A 15,816-nucleotide genomic window follows, 5' to 3' on the forward strand; every position below is an offset into this window, starting at 1 on the left:
TATGGATTGCTAACCGATAGGTCAAAACCGATCGTTAGTAGGCACAACTATCGGTTAAAAACCTGCGCATGCTCAGAATCAAGTCGACGCATGCTTGGAAGCATTGAACTTCGTTTTTTTAGCACGTCGTGGTGTTTTACGTCACCGCGTTCTGACACGATTGGTTATTTAACCTATGGTGTGTAGGCGTGACCGTTGTCCTTAGGGGTGCAACGGATCACAGTTGATCCGTGATCCGAACGGGTCACCCCCTTCGGATCGGAACACACTGTGATCCGCGGATTGCCACGGCTCCGGAGCTAGGCCGAAGCCGCGGCCTTTCCTAATGTTACGGCGGCGGCTCCGGAGCTAGGCCGAAGCCGCAGCCTCTCCTAATGTTATGGCCGCGGCTTCGGCCTAGCTCCGGAGCCGCCGCCGTAACATTAGGAAAGGAGGGCCGCCGCCGGGTGTACCAAGATGGCCGCGGCTCCGGAGCTAGGCCGAAGCCGCGGCCATCTTGGTACACCCGGCGGCGGCCCTCCTCTGTTTACACCCACAGAGGAGGAGCCCGCACTCGTGGGACACACCGCTCGGGGAGTGTGTCGAGAGAAGGGGGGTCACTTCACTGTCCTAAAAGAAGGGGGGTCACTTCACTGTCCTGAGAGAAGGGGGGTCACTTCACTGTCCTGAGAGAAGGGGGGTCACTTCACTGTCCTGAGAGAAGGGGGGTCACTTCACTGTCCTGAGAGAAGGGGGGTCACTTCGCTGTCCTGAGAGAAGGGGGGTCACTTCGCTGTCCTGAGAGAAGGGGGGTCACTTCGCTGTCCTGAGAGAAGGGGGGGGGTCACTGTCCTGAGAGAAGGGGGGGGTCACTGTCCTGAGAGAAGGGGGCGGGTCACTGTCCTGAGAGAAGGGGGGGGTCACTGTCCTGAGAGAAGGGGGGGGTCACTGTCCTGAGAGAAGGGGGGGGGTCACTGTCCTGAGAGAAGGGGGGGTCACTGTCCTGAGAGAAGGGGGGGTCACTGTCCTGAGAGAAGGGGGGGTCACTGTCCTGAGAGAAGGGGGGGTCACTGTCCTAAGAGAAGGGGGGGGGGTCACTGTCCTGAGAGAAGGGGGGTCACTGTCCTGAGAGAAGGGGGGGTCACTGTCCTGAGAGAAGGGGGGGGTCACTGTCCTGAGAGAAGGGGGGGTCACTGTCCTGAGAGAAGGGGGGGGGTCACTGTCCTGAGAGAAGGGGGGGGTCACTGTCCTGAGAGAAGGGGGGGGGGTCACTGTCCTGAGAGAAGGGGGGGGTCACTGCACTGAGAGGAGGATGGGTCACTGTACTGAGAGGAGGGGGGGTCACTGTACTGAGAGAAGGGGGGGGTCACTGTCCTGAGAGAAGGGGGGGTCACTGTCCTGAGAGAAGGGGGGGGTCACTGTCCTGAAAGAAGGGGGGGGTCACTGTCCTGAGAGAAGGGGGGGTCACTGTCCTGAGAGAAGGGGGGGTCACTGTCCTGAGAGAAGGGGGGGTCACTGTCCTGAGAGAAGGGGGGGTCACTGTCCTGAGAGAAGGGGGGGTCACTGTCCTGAGAGAAGGGGGAGGGTCACTGTCCTGAGAGAAGGGGGGGGGGGTCACTGTCCTGAGAGAAGGGGGGGGGTCACTGTCCTGAGAGAAGGGGGGGTCACTGTCCTGAGAGAAGGGGGGGTCACTGTCCTGAGAGAAGGGGGGGGGGGTCACTGCACTGAGAGGAGGGGGGGGTCACTGTACTGAGAGGAGGGGGGGTCACTGTACTGAGAGGAGGGGGGGGTCACTGTACTGAGAGGAGGGGGGGTGTCTGCACCGAGGGGGTACTATAGTTGGTGGGGGGGAGATTTTTTTTTTTTTTTGCCGATCCGAAAAATGATCCGATCCGTGACTCCTGATCCGAGGAACGATCCGAACCGTGAGTTTTTTGGTCCGTTGCACCCCTAGTTGTCCTCTGGTTAACCTATCGTGTGTACAGGGCTTTACTCTGATAACCCTAACTAAAATCTAGTGGAACCAATTAGCTTCAGAAGTCACCTAATTAGTAAATAGAGTCCACCTGTAATTAAGTCTCAGTATCAATACAGATATATATATATATATATATAAAACTGCATGCAGGGCACTGGACAAAGCACTAGGGACAAAGGGGAGGTGAAATGATTTGATACAGTAATGTAAGATTAGAGTGTACTGTATGTGTTATGTTTTTTGTACTTGTTGAATTTGCCTCCGGCTCTGCCCCCATGTGTTGCGACACTCACAGGGAATGAAGCCCAGCACACAGAGCATCAGGCGGATGATCTGGCGGGGGACACAGCGGGGGGGGGGCATCACAGGATCCTGGTAAGTAACCTGAACCAGGATTCTGTAATGCAATCCTGAGTGTGTCTCTGGGTTACCACTAATGGTAATGAAATTGCACCCCGAACCATGCTCAGGATTACTACCAGGAGGGTTCAATACCACCAAACAAAATCTCTATCTGTGTTAAAAAATTATAAAAACATTTTGTATGGGTACAGTGTTGCATGACTACGCAATTGTCATTCAAAGTGTGACAGCACTGAAAGCTTAAAATTGGCATGAGCAGGAAAGTAGTAAACATTCCCAGTAGGAAAGTGGTTAATTATGTGTTTAAATGTAACATTTTATTGAGCAAGTAACCAATAAGGTAAAATTGGGAACAAAGCTAGAATAAACTCATACAGCTGAATTGACCATAATGACTCCTATTCACTGTTTCCATCTCTGTGTGACTTGACTAAAAAAGCATTAGACTTTCCATGAGGCCAACCAAGCTTATTTTAACAGCCATTAAGCAGGAGATGTAAATCATATTCCCTACTTTACAAATCTGTGTATGAAATGGAAAAAAAAGAAACTGCAAACAACGGTATGACTGTTAAATAAGTGCTTATTACACATTGATGTTGAAGATCAATGCAAATATGTTGCTGATAATACTTTATAGCTTCCTCTTAACTGTTCATCATGAATGCCTTACCAGACATAATCAATATCAATCTACGTATTCATTTATTATACATAGTAAGTTGATACCAAAGCAGAGTTATGCATCATAGTACAACAAAAAAAGTTAATTTTTTTTTAAAGCGGAAACGGGTTGTAAAGGTACATGTTTTTTCACCTTAATGCATTAGTGCCCCCCCCCCCCCCCCCCGAGCCCCTGTTTACGTACCTGACCCCTTTGAAAGTCCTGCGCCGTGAATACGCTGGCTTCTCGGCTCATTCATTGGTTGATTGAAAGCGGTGCAGCCATTGGCTCACGCTGCTGTCAATCATATCACTCTCTGCACAAATTTTTTTTATTTAAATATGCTCAAAAACCACAATGGATATAAATACACTTTCCCTGGAATGTAAAAGTGGCGCATTTTAGAACTACCTGGATTTGGTGCACTAGTGATTATCAAAACTAAAAATGTCACATATGCTTCATGAATTTGACACAATACAAGAAGGATTACCACCACCTTTATTGAATTCCCCCATTTGTGTGCACCAAATGCCTTTGCAAACTACTGTACTTTCACCTTGTTAAAGGAGAAGTCCAGCCTGGGCTTTTTCGGCTGGGCTTCTCCTCTGGGTCACAGCAGTGCAATTAGTTTTGCACTCCTGTGACCTGTTTTCAGCGGAGAGCGGTCTGAAGTCCGCTCTCTGCTGACGTCACTGCCATCAGTCGGGGCAGCGCGTCATTACGACTTCCCAAGTTGGGATCAGCCAGCTGCCCTGATTGATGGCAATCTCAGCGTATCAGTGAGCCGCTGAGACAACCTCTCCCCGCCCCTCCACTGCTCAGCGCTCCAATGAGCGTGAAGAAGCAGAGAGAAAAGAGGCTGACAGTCAGCCTCTTTCCTCTCAGGGATCTGTGAGAACCGAGCCAGTGGCAATGTTCGGTGGCTCGGTTCATAGTGCACATACAGCGGGGGACAGATGGAGCATCAGTCTGATGCTCTGTCCACCGAGGTAAGTATACATATGGGAAAAACTCAATTCCCATACTTCTCCTTTAGTAGAGGTGACATTATTATGCTGCACATTGCTTGTGCAGACAGCAGAGCTGTGGGTGGGACCCAACCAGTCCACTCACTACAGGCTGTCTGCAGAAAACTACAGGAGGGGTGGGCACAAGACAAATCGCCTTATATAAGGATAGAGAGCAGCAGTGGCTGTACTTTACTACAGGAATATGGAAAAAAATAAGGCTGGATGGCCGCACTCCTATGCAATCACCAGGTGTGAAACGCATTAGATGTTACTACCATTTGCTAAATGATGTACTGTTTTTACTACACGGAATAGAGGTGATTGCATTGAAGTGCGGCTGTCCAGCATTTATTTTGTTTCCATATTTCTAATGCAAGCAGGTCCGGCACCCACCTTTTGCGGAGACAGCTGAAGCCTCGTACACATGACTGAGGAACTCGATGGGCGAAACACATAGTTTTCCTCATCAAGTTCCTTGTTAGGCTGTCGAGGAACTCGACAAGGCAAGTTTCTCCATTCCCGTCGAGGAAAAAGAAGACATGCTCTCTTTTTGACTCGACGGGATCCTCGACAGTTTCCTCGTCGAAAAATGTACACACGACCGGTTTCCTTGGCAAAAAAAAAATCCCAGCAAGTTTTTTGCTGGTTTTTGCCGGGAAACTCGGTCGTGTGTACGAGGCCTGAGTAGTAGGAAAGGTAATTATCCTTTGAGCAGTGTTCTACTTGTCTTTACTACAAGAAGCTCCTGCACAGAGGCAGGGTTTTACACTGGATTACTGCACCGATCTGATGTCTTCTCTCTTGTCATTGACTTGTATTTGGTTCTATTCGACAAGTGATATAGATCGGGCAAAAACTACTGTAAAAAAAACTTTCATCAGTCTGCTAAAACACAGATCTGTGCATTTGTTTGCTTGGCTTCATTCTGTCAGGAATCAATTGATTATACTCCACTATTCAGTTCACACAAAATGAAGGAAAGAGAAAGCGATACAACCTTTTCCACGACAGGTTATATTTATGTTGACAGATTTATTAAAGTTGCGTTTCCAAGCAGCTTGGAATGTGGAAACATCTGAGATTTAAGTGCAAAATCAAATGCGGTGAACTTCTGGCAGTAGTATCAGTGTCCTATCTCTTGTAGTTTTATTTATATTTATATAAAGTGTGGTACAAATTGAAGGCACGAGGTAAGCCTGTAGTCAGACAGATAATAAACCCATATCATTCAGCATGTACTGTATGCAATCAGACAATCAATGAGAGACAATAAACCTTTACCGGAAATTGTCCTTACTGCAAACCAATGCACGAGTACTGTTCACGTAAACACAATAGTGTCATTCTTTGTCTATTTGTCTAATTATCTGTATTTGTTTTTGTTGTTTCATGCATTGATCCTGGATCTCTTTCTTTAAAGATTTTATCGTATGGAAAGGTGGTTCTAACGGAACCTAAAAGCCCACCATTTAAAGCATATTAAAGGGCAATATGTCTTCTTAAAACAGAAGGTATTCACATTTAAAAACAAAGTAAACTTCCTCTGCTGACATTTACCTATAGGTAAGCCTATAAAAAGGCTTACCTATAGGTAGTGTAAAAATCTCTTAAACGTATTTACAATACATGCAGCCAGTGACATCCCTGGCGCATGCGCTCTGAAGGAACGGCCACGCGCATGTGCTGGAGTGATGTCATCGCAGCCCTGGCCAGTCACAGAGACAGAGTCCACGGACCTCCAGGAGCAAGATGGATGAAAGTGGAAGTGGTTGCAGCGCTGACATTGTGGTGCTGGAACAGCTTTGTTTTAAGGTAAGTGTCACATAATGTGCTAGTATGCAATGCACATTATGACTTTACCTTAAAAGCGTTTAGCGGTATACAACTGCGTTAATCATTGTGACCACCTCATGCAAATTAACGTACCTGTACGTTCGGTACTTTGGCGTTAAATACCAGGCTAGCTATAGCTATAAATATGGCTAGCTGCCATAACCCTGGTATTTTCAGGAGTGGCATGTGGTTCTCTTTAAGACAAAAGTAGTCTCTGTGGTGGATTTGCCCCTTCCTCTCCCGCCACACTCTGGTCGTCCCCGCCGGTAGCGGCGGAGACAATCACGTCCACTCCCCTCTCTGCCTGGATGCCGAGTGAGGGAAAGATGGTCCCCACTCGGCTCCATAGCATTGGAGGGCGAACGCGACGTTGAATGTCACTTCCGCCCAATGCTCTTAAAGGGGATTTTTTTTTTTTATTACATTTAATTATTATTATTTTTTGTGTGTAAATATGAGATCTGAGTTTTTTTTGACCCCATATCTCATATTTAAGAGGTCCTGTCATGCTTTTTTTTCTATTACAAGGGATGTTTACATTCCTTGTAATAGGAATAAAAGTGACCCACTTTTTTTTTTTTTTAAAAGGACAGTTTAAAAATAAAAAGTAAAATAAATAAGAAAACATTTTATTTTTTAAAGCGCCCTGTTTTGCCGAGCTTGCGCGCAGAAGTGAACACCAACGGTGTTCAAACCACACATGTGAGGTATCGCTGCAGACGTTAGGTTGAGAGCAATTATTTTAGCACTAGACCTCTTCTAAGTCAAAACTGGAAACCTGTAGAAATTTTTAAACATCGCCAATGGAAATTTTTAAGTGCCAAAGTCTGTCACCATTTCACGAGGAGGCGCAATTTTGAACCGTGACATGTTGGGTATCAATTTACTTGGCATAACATTATCTTTCACATTATAGAAAAACATTGGGCTAACTTTACTGTTTTCTTATTTTTTAACTCAAAGTGTATTTTTTCTCCCAAAATTGTGCTTGTAAGGCTGCTGCACAAATACGGTGTGACATAAAGTATTGCAATGACCGCCATTTTATTCTCTAAGCAGTATACTCAATGTTTATCTGTCACTCCAAATGGAGTAACATTTAAGGGTTTAATCTGTGGCTGTAATAGTTGGATGGTGATGTATCCATAGGTTGCGTGGTTGGAAATAAAAAAGAGGTATTAAGGGTTAAAAAGGAAGGCAGCCATTCTTTAAAGTGTGTGCAGAACTCTGCAAGACATGTAAGGAAAAAACAGGGAGGGGGGAGGCACCGATCTGAGTGTAGTATTAAAATGATGACTTTAATAGGATACAATTAAAAACACTTACAAGATTACAGAAGATGCATGCTCGTCAAGGTAAAGTGTAGTCCTGGCATTCCACATGGCTTTGCGGTCCCACCGGTGTTCTGGATAGCTGGAAAGAATTAGGCAGCTGGCTAGAATCGATCACAGTGTTTCTCCAAAAGCAAGAAACCAGGAAGCTCCACACTGACCAGCATGGACCGTTGGAACAGGAAGTGATGTCACCGGTGTCTGATTGGACCAAGGCAGGGCTGGAATCCTGTCAATCAGGGCTGCAGTGGTGAAGGCTACGCACTTGGAGCTGGCTGCTCCTTCTATTTTGTGTCTTAAAAAAATATAATGTTTGGGGGTTCTAAGTAATTTTCTAGCAAAAAAATATATAATTTTACCTTGTAAACAACAAGTCTCAAAAAGAGGCTCAGTCTTTAAGTGGTTAAAAAAGAAAAAGTGATATGCACTCATTTTAGGATAGCGGGCATTACATAGCTCTTAGGGGTTGATTTACTAAAACTGGAGAGTGCAAAATCTTGTGCAGCTCTGCATAGAAACCAGTCAGCTTCTACGTTTTTTTTTTTTTTTGCCAAAACTTAATTAGCTGCTTGCCGACCAGCCGCCACAGTTTTACGGCAGCAGGTCGGCTCTGCTGGGCGAGAGCACGTAGCTATACGTTACCTCGCCCAACAGCCAATAGGGGCGAGCGGGCACCTGCGATTGCTTGTTACAGAGCTCCCGGTCCTGTCAGGGGAGAAATGCCTGACCGTCTGTTCATACAATGTATGAACAGCGATCAGTCATTTCCCCTAGTGAGGCCACCCCCCCTACAGTTAGAACACACCCAGGGAACATACTTAACCCCTTCCCCGCCCCCTAGTGTTAACCCCTTCCCTGCCAGTGGCATTTTTTTTGTAATCAATGCATTTTTATAGCACTGATCGCTATAAAAATGCCAATGGTCCCAAAAATGTGTCCGAAGTGTCCGCCATAATGTCGCAGTACCGGAAAAAAAAACGCTGATCACCGACATTAGTAGTAAAACAAAATATTAATAAAAATGCCATAAAACTACCCCCTATTTTGTAAACGCTATAACTTTTGCGCAAACCAATCAATAAATGCTTAGTGCAATTTTTTTTACGAAAAATATGTAGAAGAATACGTATCGGCCTAAACTGAGGAAAAAAATTGTTTTTTTATATATTTTTGGGGGATATTTATTATGGTAAAAAGTTAAAAATATTCTTTTTTTTTTTTAAATTGTAGCTCTATTTTTGTTTATAGCGCAAAAACTAAAAAACGCAGAGGTGATCAAATACCACCAAAAGAAAGCTCTATTTGTGGGAAAAAAAGGACGCCACTTTTGTTTGGGAGCCACGTTGCATGACCGCGCAATTGTCAGTTAAAGCGACGCAGTGCCGAATCGCAAAAAGTGCTCTGGTCTTTGACCAGCAATATGGTACGGGGCTGATGTGGTTAAGCAAGCTGACGTTAGAAACTGGCTACCTTGCACAGCTGCACTAGATTTGGCATGTTGGATTTTTTTAAAAAAATAAACGATTTTCTATTCTATTCAATGATAGGAGAATTGTGTGAGAAATATAATCGATAAAGAAATGAGCATGAGTGCAAGAAAAGAAAATTCCCTGAATGAAAAGGTTACCGACCACAATTTTTTTTTTCTGTAGCAGCACGAGGTGAAATTGAAGGCTTGGTTGTTCAGAGAAAATTTGTTCGGACTTTGACTCATGTATGACCTGCATTAGTGCATATGTTAAAATACAAATTTAATTCCGGAGAGAGGTTCCGGGCATAATTTTTTATTATCTAAAATTAATCACAATAAATATTCCCTAAAACATATTAATAGCTCCCCAATCGTTCCCGAAATCATTGCAAACACTTGCATTATATCCTCCAGCTCATGTTGTGGCTGTATCCATCATATGTGTGGGCATGTGAGCCCAGTTTTTTTTTCTTCCTGGTTTTCAGGGAGAGGTGCATGCTGGGCGATTTTTTTTTTAGGCACAGTAATGCTCATAGACTCCTGGGGAATGAGTGTCATCATTTCCCAGGATGCAATGGGGTCTTGGGACAGGAAGTTGAACCACCGCAGACCAGAAACTAGGCAGATTACGGATTATTATTTTTTATATTAAAGGCAATCTGTTAATAGAAAGTTCATTTTTAGGGTGGAACTCCGTTTTAAGTAAATTTCTTAGAATTGATGCTTTGGAAATAACTTCTGTTCTAAAGATGGCATACTGTACTTTGTATTTTGTGTTTTTTTTTTGTGCTATTGGGGAGTGGGGAGTATGGCAACATGGTAGCTCTCCCTTTCAAGGGAATGCCCTTACTCCTATGGGCAGAGGTCAGTGCCTTAATACAATTTCCGAGTCCTCAAAGACTCTGCTGCCTACAATCCAATTTGGCCTACACCCTTCATAGCCAGGGGAACGGCATACATGCCTAAAGCATAGTTTAGGTATTAGACCTTTGGTATGCCCGACTGTGCCCTACAATGAGTAGTGGAGCTGTAGTGTTGTTGCTTAACCACTTCCCGACCTCCTCATGTACATTTACGTCGGCAGAATCGCACGGACAGGCACAATCACGTACCTGTACGTCCTCTGCTAGACGTGGGTGGGGGGTCCGATCGGGACCCCCCCGGTACATGCGGAGGTCGGGTCCGCTCGGGATACGATACGGGACGACGGCGCGGCTATTTGTTTATAGCCGCTCCGTCGCGATCGCTCCCCGGAGCTGAAGAACGGGGAGAGCCGTGTGTAAACACGGCTTCCCCGTGCTTCACTGTGTCGGCGCATCGATCGCGTCATCCCCTTTATAGGGGAGACACGATCAATGACGTCATTCCTACAGCCACACACCCCTACACTAGTAAACACATACACAGTGATGCCTAACTCCTACAGCGCCCCCTGTGTTTAACTCCCAAACTGCAACTGTCATTTTCACAATAAACAATGCAATTTAAATGCATTTTTTGCTGTGAAAATGACAATTGTCCCAAAAATGTGTCAAAATTGTCCGAAGTGTCCGCCATAATGTCGCAGTCACGAAAAAAAATCGATGATCGCTGCCATTAGTAGTAAAAAAAAAAATAATAAATAAAAATGCAAAAAAACTATCCCCTATTTTGTAAACGCTATAAATTTTGCGCAAACCAACCGATAAACGATTATTGCGATTTTTTTTACCAAAAATAGGTAGAAGAATACGTATCGGCCTAAACTGAGGAAAAAAAAATGTTATATATGTTTTTGGGGGATTTTTATTACAGCAAAAAGTAAAAAATATTGCATTTTTTTCAAAATTGTCGCTCTATTTTTGTTTATAGCGCAAAAAATAAAAACCGCAGAGGTGATCAAATACCACCAAAAGAAAGCTCTATTTGTGGGGAAAAAAAGACTCCAATTTTGTTTGGGAGCCACGTCGCACGACCGCGCAATTGTCTGTTAAAGCGACGCAGTCCCGAACTGTAAAAAACCCTTGGGTCTTTAGGCAGCATTTTGGTCCGGGGCTTAAGTGGTTAATATTTATCTAAAAGGCACAGCAAGCAAATTCATAAATGAATTACACTGCAGGTTACACTATATTAGTCTTTAGGTAGTGGGTTCTTGACTATTTTGATGTATATCATTATAGATGCATATATAAAGCTCAATCCCAGCCAATATTTTAGTTCACATTAAGCAGATCAGAGTTAGATCCTTGGGTCAATGTTTCTATTATGGAGATGTCCCATCACTTCTTGTCAAGACAGGAAAATATGGAAAACCTCTGTTGGAGAGACAGAAAAAAAAAAACATTTTTATAGCAGAGTGTGGAAGGGTTAGAACGGCTTGAAATGTTTTATTTTTGTCTGTGCCTTCCTGTTAGTGATGCATGCACCTCCATTTTTTTGTGTGTGGGTGTCACATGGTCAAGAAGTGAGGAAAAATCTCCCCAATGGGGTCACAAACGGAAATAAAAGCCTGACAGGATATTTAAAGTTTTTACCCTATTCTAAAACCTTTCCAGTACACTTTGTTGTGGGAAAGAATGCATTAACGCACGCGTTACTGCAAAACATGGTAACTCATGTTATGTTTCCAGGGCTGTTCATTGTCAATGACACCTCAGCGTACTACAGTTTTTTCAGTTCCGTATTGGCAGTCCATTAATGCAACACACCAGAACAGACAGGAGTAAATAGACCCTTATGCCTTGTACACACGATCGGAATTTCAGATGAAAAAAGTCAGACAGAATATTCCGACCGTGTGTGGGCCCCATCAGACTTTTTTCCGTCGTAGTTTAGAAATGGAACATGTTTTAGTTTTTTTCCGATGTAAGAAAATCCGATCGGAAATTCCAATTGTCTGTGTGGAACTCCGACCGAGAAAAAAACATGCATGCTCAGAATCAAGTCGACGCATGCTCGGAAGCATTGAACTTCATTTTGCTCACTCTTCGTAGTCTTTTACGTCACAGCGTTTTGGACGGTTGGAATTTGGTCTGACAGTGTGTATGCAAGACAGCTTGAACGGAATTCAGATGGAAAATTCCATCAGATTTGATCCCATTGGAAATTCCGATCGGGTGTACAGGCATAAGAGGTTGATTTACCAAAGGCAAATATACGGGTCACTTTGCAAGGGAATATTCCCCAGAGTTTAGTGAATAAGGTGAAGCTCTGCTGATTTCCATCATGTGCAAGCAAAAAGCCTGTTTAGTTCCAAACTTTTTTCAAAGAGGGTCAGATTTGATGAAGTGAACAAGCGTGAGGGCCGACCATTTTGTTGACATTCTTTGAACCATTAAAATTCGATTTAAGTGTGTTTGTTCGAGCACTAATACACTGCCCAACAAAAATTCTCTTGCCTTTGTGGCTGTGTGTGGTGAACAGATGAGCTTGGGCGTGTTATTTGGATATGTCTATATATCTATCTCTATTTATAGATGCATATATATAATCTCTCTCTATTTATAGATGCATATATATATATAATCTCTCTCTATTTATATATATATATATATATATATATATATATATATATATATATATATATGTGTATGTATATATATATATATATATATATATATCTTTTGTGGTTCCCAACAAATCCCAGAGCGCGTCTGAGGACTAAGGATAAGCTTGGGCATGTTATTTGGATATATATATCTATTTATAGATATAGACAGGGCTTTTTTTCAGGGGGAACTTGGGGGAACTCGGTTCCACCACCTCTGGCTCAGACCCTTTGGTGCCTGTTCACCACAATCACTTGTAAACACAAAAGTCTGGTTTCTGTGTTTACAAGCAACAGCTCTGCACTCTGTGTGTATCCCCCTGAACTCTGCACTCTGTATGTAATGCAATCCTGGTATTTAATGCCCCTTTAAGACCCTTCTACTGTTTGTGAAATCTAAACGGGGTCGTGGTTGAGTTCCTGCACCTATTTTCTGAGAAAAAAAGCTCTGGATATAGATATATCTTTTGTGGTTCCCAACAAATCCCAGAGCGCATCTCAGGACTAAGGATGAGCATGGGTATCTTATTTGGATATACCGTATTTATTGGCGTATAACACACACACAGGCGCATAACAGACACATTCACTTTAAGAGGGAAGTTTCAGGATTTTTTTTTTATTTTAAATAAAGAACTGTAAAGCAAAATAAGGAACAGTGCCCATCAATGCAGCCTCACCATTGCCATGAATGCAGCCTCATTGCCATGAATGCAGCCTCGCCATTGCAATCAATGCAGCCTCACCATTGCCATGAATGCAACCTCGCTATTGCCATGAATGCAGCCTCGCCATTGCAATCAATGCAGCCTCGCCATTGCCATGAATGCAGCCTTACCATTGCCATGAATGCAGCCTCGTCATTGCAATCAATGCAGTCTTACTATTGCCATGAATGCAGCCTCACCATTGCCATGAATGCAGCCTCGCCTTTGCCATGAATGCAGCCTCGCCATTGCCATGAATGCCGCCTCGCCATTGCCATGAATGCAGCCTCGCCATTGCCATGAATGCAGCCTCGCCATTGCCATGAATGCAGCCTTACCATTGCCATGAATGCAGCCGTACCAGTGTAATCAATGCAGCCGTACCAGTGCAATCAATGCAGCCTTGCCAGTGCAATCAATGCAGCCTTGCCAGTGCAATCAATGCAGCCTTGCCAGTGCAATCAATACAGCCTTGCCAGTGCAATCAATGCAGCCTTACTATTGCCATGAATGCCGCCTTACCATTGCCATCAGTGCATTATGATCGATGCCCATCTGCAGCCTCAGAGGGGACAGGGAGGGGGCAGGACGAGTGCCAACAGATTGCATACAGTAGAATCTCCTGTTTACTTGGCTGCCCTGGGGGCCACAAAATATATATATATATATATATATATATATATATATATATATATATATATATATATATATATATATATATATATATATATATATATATCCAAATCACTAGCAGGGGCATATTAGTCTTTGTTTTAACTGCTAATTGTTGTACGACTTGACACGTGAAGTCACATGACAAGTCAAAATCCATGTATTTCAATGTTCCCCGTTCTAATTGGTGTGACTCAAGTCACAGCGACTCCAAAAAAGGTTTTTGTACTACTTTGTTCCGACTTCGGTGCAACTTAATCTGTAGTTGCCATTAGTAAGTCAACCCCTTATTCTGCGCACACACGATAGGTTAGTCTGATGAAAACGGTCTGATGGACTGTTTTCATCAGACCAAACCGATCGTGTGTGGGCCCCATCGGTTATTTATCCATAGGTTAAAAAAATAGGAACTTGTTTTAAAATGATCTGATGGATAAAAAACCTATAGAAAAAAATGATCGTCTGTGGGTACGTCCATCGGTAAAAAATCCACGCATGCTCAGAATCAAGTCGACACATGCTTGGAAGCATTGAACTTCGTTTTTTTCAGCACGTCGTTGTGTTTTACGTCACCGCGTTCTGACACGATCGGTTGTGTGTACAGGGCATTAGTGTTTAGTGTTCACCTGGAAATGCTACATCATTTAGAAATGAATATCATTGGGTTGAATCAGTCACTGGCTGTTTACATGTCTTCTAATCTTTTTATACAGTATACCTTATCTACTATTCTACCCACTACTATGGCTTTATGGAAGGTATCAGTGATTACTTCATAGTGCCAACATCCTAAACTAAAGACAAGAAAAAAAATCCCCTTGGATTTGGACTTTAAAGGCACTATTAAAGTAGAAAAATCTTTAATTACGCATTATTAAAATGAATAACATGGAGTGTACATAACAACAAACAACTGATAAAACACCAACTGTAGCATGGTAATGGTATAGAGAAGATATCCTACTACTTTTATACATTATCTATAATATGCTCTTTTGGACTCTACAAATTTGTATTATGTTGTTACTGTGGAGACACGCAACAATGAGTCCGATGTTTTTATTATTTTACCATTGTGATTATATTATGCTGATATGCCATTATGTTACTTTATTACTATGTACTATGTTATGGAATTAAGGTTTTCTTGTTTTAACTATATTATATTGCATGTATTCTGCTATTTTGCAAGATATATGGTCACTAATATGGTTTATCCACCAAACATCATCATTATTATGTTGTGTTGCCTCCCCTGGTGCATGCTTCACAGAAAGTTTCAGACCTTTTTTTCTCGTATATTCAAATGCCGGGGGTAAAGGTACATTTTGATGTCCTCATATAAAGTCCCAAACCGTTTCTTTTCATTGTCATAAAGAAGAGAAGGATCCAAGAAGCGGTTCAGGGCTGTATCAGCTATATACATGTTGACAATTATAATTTTTCAAAATAATAAATTTAAACGTATTTCTTTTTTTTTTTAGCTATTATCAAAGCCTGTGCTGATGGGGGTGCAAATCGTCTATATCATATCACAAATGGTCAGCAAGATGAGTAAGTTAATATTTTTTTTTTACCATAACAGAGTCCATACTTATGCTTTATACTGTATTTATCAGATCGCTAGCACATGTACACATATTGCATTAACAAACACAATAAAAAAATGTCGCTAGAGTAATGCAGTCAACTAAAAGTCATTAATAGAGAGTCCATAAAAGTCCAACATGGTACAAAGGATGAATGTGGCAGGTAGGTGATAAAGCTCAGCATCAGTGGCAGCACCCTTAGAAACAAAGCAAGATCTCTGCAGGCATGTAAAGGAAACACAAGAGGGGCACCAGACTAAGTGCAGAGTTTAGATCACCTTCATTTATTAAAATTGGCAATTCACATATTAGTATATAAAAGCAGGCATGTGGGAAATATCCATGGCTAGGCATAAGGATTCATGGCAGTGTCTGTTTCCAGGGTGGTGAGGTGGCAGGAGTCAAGACTGCAGGAGACGGCCAGCTGTGGTTGTAACCAGCGTGGAATGCAAGATGGTGCCAGGCCATAACTGACGTCAGCAGGGGGGGAGTGTGCTGCCGTGGACTGGGGCGGTAACGCATTTTGAAACTTTTGTTTCTTCTTCAGACCTCGTCTGACATCAATTTAGGCCAATGTGTATTCTGCTACATATTTTTGGTAAAAAAAAATCCCAATAAGCATATAATGATTGGATTTTCCAAAAGTTATAGCGTATACAAACTATGGGATATATTTTTGGAATTTTTATT

At 43.0% G+C, this 15,816-nt stretch overlaps 1 protein-coding gene across 4 annotated transcripts in view; it reads left to right on the forward strand.

Moving 5' to 3' along the window:
- Positions 1-15,816, forward strand: part of TPK1 (thiamin pyrophosphokinase 1) — a 689,236-nt gene that overhangs the window by 209,620 nt on the left and 463,800 nt on the right. For all 4 annotated transcript variants that reach the window (XM_040353163.1, XM_040353161.1, XM_040353162.1 and 1 more), the window contains one exon: positions 15,022-15,091. In XM_040353163.1, coding sequence (XP_040209097.1) covers positions 15,022-15,091 — 70 coding nt within the window. The remainder of the gene's footprint in view (positions 1-15,021; positions 15,092-15,816) is intronic.

The sequence above is a fragment of the Rana temporaria genome, chromosome 5, assembly GCF_905171775.1.
Source record: "Rana temporaria chromosome 5, aRanTem1.1, whole genome shotgun sequence".
Classification (NCBI taxonomy): Eukaryota; Metazoa; Chordata; class Amphibia; order Anura; family Ranidae; genus Rana; species Rana temporaria.